This window comes from Galeopterus variegatus, unplaced genomic scaffold (assembly GCF_000696425.1).
Source record: "Galeopterus variegatus unplaced genomic scaffold, G_variegatus-3.0.2 Scaffold543, whole genome shotgun sequence".
Lineage (NCBI taxonomy): Eukaryota > Metazoa > Chordata > Mammalia > Dermoptera > Cynocephalidae > Galeopterus > Galeopterus variegatus.
Window position 1 is genome coordinate 128,199 of NW_007726654.1, and position 12,004 is coordinate 140,202.

The 12,004-nt window shown below is 38.8% G+C and overlaps 1 protein-coding gene across 4 annotated transcripts in view; it reads right to left on the minus strand.

Annotated features, from left to right (window-relative positions):
• Positions 1-12,004, minus strand: part of LOC103588262 (putative exonuclease GOR-like protein) — a 43,282-nt gene that overhangs the window by 12,977 nt on the left and 18,301 nt on the right. For 3 of the 4 annotated variants that reach the window (XM_008569908.1, XM_008569906.1, XM_008569907.1), the window contains 4 exons: positions 6,606-6,702; positions 4,285-4,338; positions 2,700-2,849; positions 1,214-1,324 (listed from right to left, as the gene is read on the minus strand). In XM_008569908.1, the coding sequence (XP_008568130.1) occupies positions 1,214-1,324; positions 2,700-2,849; positions 4,285-4,338; positions 6,606-6,702 (412 nt within the window). The remainder of the gene's footprint in view (positions 1-1,213; positions 1,325-2,699; positions 2,850-4,284; positions 4,339-6,605; positions 6,703-12,004) is intronic. The other variant, XM_008569909.1, reaches the window with a different exon arrangement.

Below are 12,004 nucleotides of genomic sequence, written 5' to 3' on the forward strand. Positions count from 1 at the left end.
AAAAAAGGGAAAAAAAAAAAAAAAAAAAAAAAAAAAAAGGCAGCTGGTGCAGACAACACTGCGAAGAAACTATGAAGCGCAACAGAGGGAGACGTGAGAGCAGCTGCACAGCAGGAAAGCTGGGGCCGGGGAGGCTCTGTTTGCTTAAACAAATGGGAGATACCAGAACGGTAAGCTGAGGAAGCAGCTGATCTTATGGGGCAGGAGCGGCTGGTGAGTCCCTGAGTAGGTGCGAGGGGACAGGAGGCAGAGCACACAGAAAGGAACTTTGACAGGAACAGGGATTCTTCTTGCACTGTACCCCCAAAAGCAGATGGTTTAGACACTGGTGAATTTAGTGGTGGGAAGAGCAGGGCATTATTTCCCAAAGGCTCTGTTTTCCCAGTGAGGTGTTAGTCAAGATCACCTGCAGAAAGGAGCTTGAGACTGGGCAGGCAAGAGAAGAGAAGATATGGAACGGCCAAGGTGGAAGGTGGGAACTGAGTGAACCAGAGTCACACACTGATGACCCACTTGGGTTCTATGAACAGAAATACAAGGGGAAGGGACAGGCAAATCCAGCTGGGAGCAACGGCCCAGCTCCCCAGGGCTGGGTTCTGACGTGAGAACGCTGTGGTGAGGGGAGCCCAGGTGGGGAGGGGCAAGGAATTGAAGCTATTAGCAAAGAAGTTATTGGGCCGGCCAGGTGGCGCACTGCTACAGTGCGCCGCTTGGGAGCGCGGCGGCGCTCCCGCCGAGGGTTCAGATCCCACATACAGACCGGCCGCTCACTGGCTGAGCGAGGGGCGGGAGCAACACCGAGGGTTGCGATCCCGTTGCCGGTCCCGGTCCGGTATGGGCGCAACACTGAGGGTTGCGATCCGTTGCCGGTCACGAAAAAAGACAAAAAGGAAAAAAAAAAAAAAAAAAGAAGTTATTGTAATACTGGCGTGTGGTAAGGAGGTGAGTCAGGAGGCAGCTGATTGACTGGAGTTCCCACAAAGGCAGAAGGATTGTCATAGCCTGAGAGTTCTCAAGCCAATGAGCTGCAAGGTAAGATACGCGGTGGTCGGAAGCAGGTATCGGTAATTGAGACGTTAGGGTTGACACAGGGTATCTTTACTGGACGGTATTTAACAAACACATATTGAACTGAACACTTCGTTCCACTTTTCTCTGAACAGCTCTGGCACTGGCTGGTCAAATAAATGAAAGAGAACTACCAAATACTTGCCTTTATGACTCAAAACTTGGCCAAAGTGGTAGTTACATTCTTCTACCCAACTGTGTTGGCCTGAGGGAGTCAGGCCATATATTTTCCCACATCGACAACAGATCTTAGAAGCTGAAACAAAAGATGAAGTCAAATTAGTCATGATGAGATGGGAGAGAAGAGAAAAATGGACCCGAACGTGGAGACCTGCCTTTGTACTCTTGCTCCTGGAGCAAGCACATGCCCAGCATGATCGCACGTAACAGGAAAAGTAACAGGATCACTCAGAGGAGTGTTTGCCGGTGACATGCTGCTTGCACCAGGACTGCTGCCTGCCCACCTCCAGAGTCAGCCCAATGCCAGGCAACTGCGGTTTAGCACCACAGTGAGACTGTAGCCAACTTGATCAGTCATCAGCGCTAGCACATCATAGCTCCTTGAAACAGCAGCCTTGTCTTTCTTATTTTTCCCTTTCAGAGTCTCCCATAGCAACCTGTAGGTTATGCTTTTGAGAGTATATCTGGTCTTTTCACTGGCGCCCACTCATGAATATTTGGTTTTTTATCCATAACCCTCAGACTGGATCTGATGATGATGATGATGATGATAGCAATCTGAGTGCCTATCATGATCAGGTAACGAGAGGGCACTGTGCCAAGCACTTTCACGTGCATTATTTTAATGATTCTCACAACAACCTGATGAAGCAGTTACCATTATTCCCATTATTCAGAATGAAGAAACTTGGGGGTGGGAGAGTCATTTGCTTGACTTCTCCTCAGAGTCCACGTTCTTAACTGCTGAGCGTACTGCCTCCCACTGAGGGGATTTCAAAAAACAAAACAAAAACGCTACAGCAGAGGGTGAAAACAACCCCCAGAGAGACGTTCTAAAGATATGAATGATGAAGATAAATATTTTTCAGTCAGTAAGAAACATAACTGTATTTCAAACTCCAATCTCAGGCTTGACAGCTCTGTTGTTAAGCATTCTATCTCTCTCTCTCTCTCTCTCTCTCTCGTTGGAGATGAACATGTTAACTAACTGTGCCTAGTATCTGGAGAAAATGCAAAATAATAAGACTATCAATCTTTTCATAAGAATTCATAATGAAAGGCTGTGCCGTGTATATGAACAGTGGCACAGTGCAGGAGCTCAGGAGTTAGACTCCTTGGGTTCAGATCCTGGCTCTTCCACCTCTTTGGCAAGTCATTTGACCACTCTGAACCTCAGTTTCCTTATCTGTATAACTGGGCGTAATAACAGTACTGACCTGAAATAGCTGCTATGAGGTTTTAATAAAACAGATACATAAATAAAGCACCTAGATAATGGAAATGAGGTGAAATGGAAAGGGAAATAAAATGATACTCAATAACGCTTTTATCAGTGGTTTAATTATGCTGGCCACAAATTTTACTTCCATTAAGAAATATCAGAACGCTAAGATTCCTGGGGTTCTAGTGTTAGCATGTAGAAAGGGTAATTTTTGGTCTCATGTACTTACCATCATTTACAAGAGTTTTTGTCATGCCTGGGTTTAAAAGAACACTTCCTGGTTTGTCAGGCTTTGGTTGAGGGTAGTTATTTTCACGTAACTGTTCTTCAGTTAGAAGATAGTCTTTAAGATGTCTGTAGAGAATAATTCCTGTGAGCACTAAGAAAAAAAAAAGGTGCTTAATAAAATTTAAATAGCATTTTTTTCTTTTTTATGTAGTGGTAAGGTTAGAGTCTACTAACCCTTCCAGATCTCAAATGCTAGGATTCCAACTAACTTTAAGTAAGGTATTGGCCTAAAAGAATCCCAGGTCTTCATATCCATCATCCAACAACAACAAATATCAATCTTGTTCCCTGTACCACCTGACATCATGTGCTTTGGGTGAGAAAAGAGAAAGGAGGAATCATATCAGTAATTGCTAGTGCATATTGAGCACAGGACTTTGATTTAAACTTTACGTTAACCCAGAGAGACAAGTGTATTGAGATCACTTTTACAGATGAGGAAAGTGAGGCTCAGAAAAGTGAAGACACGTGACCAAAGCCACACAGCACAGTTGATACACAAACCCAAGTCTTCTGGTTCCAAATTATGCTTAGTGGCTCTTAATATTTACCCAGATGAAGATACTACGAAAGCTTACAAGCATGAACCATGAAGGGAAACATCACGATTCTCATGTGGCAAGAGTTAAAGTTCAAGGATTCCCTTCCAACATCATCACTCCAGACCCAGATTCCCTCACTCTAATGGATTATTATTATTATTTTTTTTTTTTTTTCCTTTTTGTCTTTTTTACTGACCGGTAACGGGATCGCAACCCTCGGTGTCGCGCCCGTGCTGCGCTCAGCCAGTGAGCGGGAACCGGTCACCACATGGGATCCGAACCCTCGGCGGGAGCGCTGTCGCACTCCCAAGCGGCACACTCTCCAGTGCGCCACCGGGCCGGCCCTAATGGATTATTTTTAAAGTTTCTCTGATTTCTTACTAAAAACTCTAGCAGAATTTGCTAGACAATCTTTGGCAGACCCTTTTGTAAAAGGAAAAGTTCTTTTCTGTGAGAAGTATTGAGAGATTAGAATATGTAACATATTCTAACATATATTCTAATATGTTTCAATTCTTATATATAACGCTTTATTAGAGGAGAAGCCCTACCATCTGGTTTTATTCAAAATACAACCAAATCCAAATAACTCCTTTCCTCTAGCTTCTTGCTCCTGAGAGCTTGTTATAAATTCAGGGTATGAGCCCATTCCCAGACCTTCTGAAGCAGAATCTGCATTTTAACAAGATTCCCAGATAATTCAAATGCATGTAAAGTTTGAAAGTTTGAAAAGCATTGCTCTTGCTGACTGGCTATACGTTAGCTATCAAAAAAAAAAAGCTTGAGAATGGAATCTAAATACTGCTTATGTAAAAGATCTTTTTTTCCTTCTATTTCTACTAATTTTCTAAAAGGACATCAAATATGCATAGGATACAGCTGAGCCTTCATAAACACAATTTAATAACTGCATTATAACAAATTCCTTCTCCCTAAGGTGGCAATGACAAGGGCCTATCATAATTATTATCACCGTGAGCTTACCATCTTTCTTTTCATACTTTCCAGTTGTCTTGTCATTACTGCTTCCATATTCAACTAAAAGATACAAGAACTTCTCTTGAAATAATGAATTATTTTATGTTTCATAAAAACATATAGAACATAAAAAGCTCTCTAGCACAGTAAAATATTTATTTTTACCTTAAAACAAGTACCCAACATGTGAGACCAAACATCTTCATAATCAATCAATTCCAAGTGGGAAAAAAAAAGTTAAATCTTGCAAACTACTAAAAAGGTCAGGACTTCATATTTGCTCAAGCTAACATATTTTTTTTTTTTTGTCTTTTTTCGTGTCCGGCAACGGATCGCAACCCTCAGTGTCGCGCCCGTACCGGACCGGGACCGGCAACGGGATCGCAACCCTCGGTGTTGCGCCCGCACCTCGCTCAGCCAGTGAGCGGGAACCGGTCTGTATGCGGGATCCGAACCCTCAGCGGGAGCGCCACCACGCTCCCAAGCGGCGCACTGTAGCAGTGCGCCACTGGGCCGGCCCAAGCTAACATATTTTATATGCTGGATAGAGTAGGTCTAAATTTGAGTCAGTGAGTTTTATATTATAATTTCCCACAACTGTAATAGCTTGCAAACCATTTTTGTTTTCACTGGGAATATTTACAACGTGTACTTACACATTTATGTTCTATTTCTATGTGCTGTACTTAACATAAAAAGGAGGAAAAGCCAGATTACCATGAACACAGTAACCTAACAGACCTTGCATATTTTAATACATGTACTTAAATCTATTTCAAGTACTGCATATTAAAAAATTCCATTAAGAAATCATGGCTGAAGAGTTTTTACATTCTTGAGATTGGAATAGTCTTCCTAAGGATGACACAAAACTTAGAAATCAAGAAGTAAGAGATTGATGACACTCTGAAAGTAACTTCTTTGTAATAAAAACTTCATAAATAAGGCTGAAATGTAAATGACAAACTGAAGAAAGTATTTGCAGCACATTAAAAGGGTGATATGCAAAGGCTGTCCCAGATGAATAGGCTAATTAAAAAAGGGGGGAGGAGGGATGCGAATAGGGAATTTAAAAAGAGAAAGAAAAAAGAAAGGTCTTCCACTTCACTCGTAATAATTAATAAAAAAGAAAAAAGACCAACTTCCTTTTTGCCTGACGCCTTTGCACTGAGAGAGAATAAATGAAAAAGCTTGGCAAGGCGTGAGAAACACACGTATACCCTACCTCACTGAGAGTGAATGAAAATGGACAGGCCCTCTGTGGAGGCCGTTAGCAATATGTGCCAATTTTAAGCACACACACCCTTTCTCCCAACTTCTCTGTGCACAGGAATTTATGCTAAGGATATAAATGCTCAGGTGGGAGGTAAGGTTAGAGTTCACACTTATCACAGAATTTACAATAGAAAAAATTGTAAGCACTCTAAATACCCGAATGTGTTTGGTTCATCTCTATTATAAATTCTAGAGAATGGAATATCTATAGCATAGGTTCTATACAAAAGCATATCATACAGTCATTAAAAGGTATGACGTAGATCTACATGTTAACATAGATTCTAGGTTAACTGATCAGACCTCACCTTATTCAGTGAAAAAAGCTAGACAAACAGTATGTATATTCATTAAAAATATTAAAATTACATAACCTCTGTAGTTATATATAGAAGAGTCTATATAAGAAATAAAGAAAAGAGTTGCCTAGCTGGTTTTTTTCTTAATGTTTTTGTGTATTATTTGAATTCACGCCATGCATTCTTGATGGGGTTTATACTGCCCTCACAGGAGCAAAACTGGCTCTTGAGGAATGAAAAAAATCTTGGATACTATGACAAAATCTTATCCTTTAGTCCTTAACTTTATTGGATAGAGGGCAAAGGGGAGGTGTTAGAAAAAATAATGACTAAAATGATTTCTAAGGGGGACACTAATGAAAACAAGTTTGAGAAATACTGTTCCATAGAGGTAAGTTATTTTTATAACCAGAAAACAAATTTAGGCTGGCCCATTAGCTCAGTTGGTTAGAGCGTGGCCTTGTAACACCAAGGGCAAGGGTTCATGCCAGCCAGCTGCTAAAAACAAAAAACAAATTTAAACATTTCAGTGATAACCTCTATCAATCAAGTTATATTTATACATCCAATTTCAAATATAATCTGTTATTTTCAACCAAAAGTGCCACCTGCACATTCTACTAAAGAAAATGTTTTAAAAATACATCCCATTGAAAATCTAAAAATGAATCTGCTAATGAAGAAAATACATTCAGTGTCAGGTATTAATCACAAGTTTTTATCTTATCATTTGGTTAACTGAAAAGAAATTACCTTGATTTTTCAGCTTCTTAAGAGTATTTATCGCTACATTCACATACATATGTTTACTGCCACACTTTTCATAGATGGCCTTTTCTTCTATTTTAGCCTATATCACAAATTGAATAATTAAAGAAAATATTAAGCCAAAAGTCTATAAACAGTAAACGTCATTTGCAACATAATTGGTAAGTATGGCAAAATATTTATCAAAGAATGGGGGAAAATGGTGCCACCAATAAAAAGCAACTTATTTTACATTTTGTATTTATTTTTTAAGAAAAAATAAACATAGTCCCCATGAGTCCAACCCAAGAACCTAATACTCTATCTTCATAGACAAAAAACCATTATATACTGTATGTGTGTAGGGTGCAGAGTGCAAAGCCTATATAAATTTTACAATGTACATAAATCCATTTGATTCTCAAAGCAAGTCCCATATATACAAGAGGCACATGTTGTTATTCCTATTTAAAAGATGAGAAAACCAAGCCTCAAAGTGGCTAAATAATTTGCTTAAAATTACATGGCAAGGGCAGCCCCCTCTGCCTGGAAGCAGGCAAAAGAGCATGCCCAGGGTCCTAGGCAGAAGCTGAGGACAGCACACTCTGCCCAGAAGCAGGCAAGAGAGCATGCCCAAAAAACCACTTCCACATGGGTGGCCAACCACAGCCACTGCTATAGTCATGGCTGCCATAGAAGCAGCTGGACACCACAAGAGTAGTTACAGCCACCACGCAGGCAGCCCACCAGACACTTGACTGAATTGACACAAGGAATATCATCAGAAAGAGAATGTCTCTCTCCTCAAAACCCACTCCAAAGTAATAAAAGAAGCAACTGCTCTACCAGATGACCAGACATCAACATAGAGATACCATAAATACAAAAAGTCAAGAAAGTATGACACCACCAAAAGAATACAGTAATTCTCAAATGTATGACACCACCAAAAGAGATACCATAAATACAAAAAGTCAAGAAAGTATGACACCACCAAAAGAATACAGTAATTCTCAAATACCAGGCCCTATAGAGCAAGAAACCCTTGAAATGACTGAAAAGAAATTCTAAGCAACAATCTTAAGGAAAGTCACTGAGATATGAGAAGACTCAGCGATACAACATAATGAAATGAGAAAAAAATCCAGGATATGAAGGGGGAAATTTACAAAGAGATTAATACCTTAGAAAAGAATGTAGCAGAACTCTTGGGACTGAAAGATTCACTCAATGAAATAAAAAACACAACTGAGAGCTTAAGCAGCAGGCTAGAATGAGCAGAAGAAAGAATTCCTGATCTTGAAGATAGTCTCTTTGAAATAATCCAGGCAGACAAAGGAAGGAAAAAAGAATTTTAAAGAAATGAAGAAAATCTGAGACAGCTAGCAGAAAACCTTAAGCACACAAACATTTGAAGCTTGGGTGTTCCAGAAAGGGAGAAGAATGGAAAAGGCATGGAAAACCTATTCAACAAAATAACAGAAAACTTCCCAGATATAGGGAGGCACAGACCTTCAGATCCAGGAGGCTCAAAGATCCCCAGATTCAACCCCAAAACATCCTTTCCAAGAAACATTACAGTCAAATTGGCAAAGCTCAAAGACAAAGACAGAATCTTAAAAGAAGCAAGAGAAAAGCATTAAGTAACATATAAAGGAGCCCCTATCAGACCAACAGCAGACTTCTCAACAGAAACTCTGCAAGTCAGAAGTAAATGGGATGATATATTCAAAATACTAAAAGAAAAAAACTGCCAGCAAGAATACTATCGCCAGCAAGGCTATCCTTCAGAAATGAGGGAGAAATAGTGTATTTTCCAGACAGAGAAAAACTGCGGGAGTTCAACACATATGACCAGCCCTGAAAGAAATCCTCAATGGAGTCCTGCATCTGGAATCTGATAAATGATAATCAGTACTATGAATACACAAGAAAAAACAAAGTCCACTGGTAGAACAAAAATGCAAACGAGAAAGAGAAAGAAACTTGCCACCACAAAAACCCATAATGATAGTGTAATAACGCCCCTGCTCTATTTCTGATTTTAGTAATTTCAGTCTTCTCTATCTTTTTCTTGTTCAGTCTAGATAAAGGTTTGAAAATTTTGTTGATCTTTTTAAAGAATCAACTTTTGGTTTTGTCGATATTCTCCATTGTTTTTAATTCCCTGTTTCATATATTTCTGTCGTAATCTTTATTTCCTACTTATATTTGCTTTTGGTTTAGTTTGCGCTTCTTTTTCTATTTTCTTGAGGTAGAAGTTTACATTACAGATTTGAGATTTTTCTTATTTTTAATATAGGTGTTTACAAGCGTAAATTTTCCTCTAAGTACGGCATGAGCCCTGCCTCCTATAAATTTTGATATGTTGCACTTTGATTTTTATCTCAAAGTACTTTCTAATTTCCCTATGATTTTTCTTTTTACCCACTCTTTTTTTAGGAGAATGTTGTTTAATTTCCACACACTTATGAATTTTCTAAATTTCCTTCCATTATGGTGGTCAGAGAATCACAATATTTCCTATGATCTTAATCTTTTTAAATGTATTAAGAACTGTTTTGTGGCCCAAAATTTTTTTAATTGCATATTATATAATGAATTTATTGTGCACCTAGTATGTGCAGGTTTAATATACACATGTTAATGTTTTCATATTTAATCTTCATTGCAAGTATATAAGGATGGGTGCCACTATCACCAATTTATATGAGGAAACTGAGGCTCAAGAAATGTAAATATCTTGCTTCCTGTTGCAGAACTAGTAATTGAACCCAGGTGTGCCCAAGTGCCAAAGTCAAGACTCTTCTCATTACACTAAACCATCACAGAGCAAAAGCCATGGGCGAGGGGTTGGAGAGAACAGGAAAGAAAAGACAGAGATGCTAATGGGGAAAAAGCAAAAACAAAGCTGAAAGGGTAAGGGTAACGCATTTCTCTGCATGAGGCTCCCTTCTGTCTTGTTTTTGTTTTTCCATTATTCATTAACCTATGTAGAAACCTAGAGAAGACAGACTTCCAGAATGGCAGAGCGAAAACCTTCATGAACTTATTGTCTCACAAAAATAGTAATACTGGCAAAACTAAAACCAACCATTTAAAAATTCTGATAATTAACTAAAGCCACAGAACAAACTGAAAATTGTCTAAGAAACACTACTGAACCTCAGTAACCCAGTGAGGTCTGTGACATTTTAGCTTGAGGTAATCCCATCTTCCTTCCCTCCCCAGCTCAGCGGCACCACAGCTATGAAAAGTTGACAGCCTAGTAGCCAAGATAGGGGACATTTCTCTTTTAGAACTACATTAAATGTATCACCGCTAGAGCACAGTCAACATTTAAACAAAATAAATGCAACTCCTTCGAAAATCTCTATTTCCAGGGTGCTGTGGGTATTTGATTTGACTCAGAGCTTAGATCACAGGAGGGAGGTAGGGAAGCCCTATCCCCAGGGTGCTACTGAAGCAATAGCAATCTGGTGGCAATACCACAGCTATTTTAGACTATGACTTCAGCTGGGCAAAGACGACTCTGGCCAGGAATTTAAAAGGAAATCTTGGAGAACTAGATGACCATAGGGAACTTTCAAAAGCTCTGACATGATCCTGGGCTTAAAAGGTGACCCAGGAAAGACCTGGGAAAAGAAAAGATCCTATTCACTCACCAGTGGCTGACCTTATAGCTCTGCACAAGCAGGAAGTGAAAGCTAAGGCTGTCATAAACTGCCAGAAGTCTGAAGGCATGCCTTTTCACACAAATGCCCTTAGCAAAGAGTGAAAGACATACAAATAAGGTATTTAAGAAAGTTTTCTAACTGATCATTGGCTTACCACTAAATTATACTGACCCAGGAGTGACCCTAGGAAGCCAGTGTTAAAATTAAAAATTAAAGCAAGAACGTTTAAAGCAAAAAAGCTACCAGAGACCTTTGTGACCATACACTAGAAGGAATACTGAGTCTACAGCATTAGTCCAGGAAACTTACTAAAGAAATAGATAGCAACAAGAAAAACAACAGTAAAAACATATCTGACACCACAGTCGTTATAATATATTATTCAACTATACAGTTTTCAATAACAAAAAATATGAGACCTGTAAGAAAACAGGAAAGTATGCTACATACAAGGGAAAGAAGCAGCCAACAGAAAATGTCCCTGAGAAAGCCCAAATTTTGCACTGAGTAGACACAGACTTTAATCAACTACTTTATATATGTTCAATGAACTAAGGGAAAGCCTGTCTAGAGAATTAAAGAAAAGCATGAAAATGATGTTGTACCATACAGAGAACATCAATAAAGAGAAACTATAAAAATACAACTTGCTTTAAAAGTTTTGGAGTTGAAAAGTGAAAAAACCAACATGAACAGTCCCTTGGAGGGCCTCAACAACAGATCTGAACTGGCAGAAGAAATAATCAGTGAACTTGAAGACAGGTCGGTGGAGATTATTTAGTTGGAGGAGCAAGCTGAATAAGAGCGAGAGAAAGGAGCAGAAAAAATATTTGAAGAATTAATGGTCAAAAACTTTCTAAATTTTATTAAAAATATTAATCCACACATCCAAGAAGCTCAATGAACTCCAGTAGAACATACTCAAGGAGAGCCACACCTACATACATCACAGTCAAACTGATGAAAATCAAAGACAAAGAGAGAAATCTTGAAAGTACTAAGAGAAAAATGAGTTATTATGTACAAATTATCCTCAATAAGATTATAACAGCATTCTTTTAACCAGAAATGGTAAAAACAGTGGGATGACATCTCAAAGTGTTGGGGAAAAAAATGTAAACCAAGAATTCTATATCCAGTTGAACTCTTTTAAAAAATAAGGAGAAATGAAGACATTCTCAAATAAACAAAGACAGAGAAGGTATTCGTAGCAGCTCTATCCTACAAGAAATACGAAAGGGAGTCCTTCAAGCAAAAAGGTATCATAGATGGTAATTTGAATCCACATGAAGAAGTAAAAAACACTGGTAAATGTGACTATATAGAAAAATATAAAGGATTATAAATGTGTTCTTGTTTGTAATCCTTTTATCCTATTTTAAAAGACAACAGCATAAAGCAATAGTTATAGAACTGTCTTGATAGGCTTATAATGTATAAAAGCTGTCATTTGTAAGACAGTAATAGTAAAAAAAAAGGAGAGGGAAGGGAATGAAAGTATATTGGAACAAAACTTTTGTATACAATTGAAATTAAGGTAGTATTAATTTGAACTCGATTGCTATAAATTAAGATGGTAAATGTAATCCCTAGGGCAAACACTAAGAAAATAATGAAAAATGCATAGTTTAAGAACCAACATGGTGGGCCGGCCCGGTGGCGCACTGCTACAGTGCGCCGCTTGGGAGCGCGGCGGCGCTCCCGCCGAGGGGTCCGATCCGCCATATA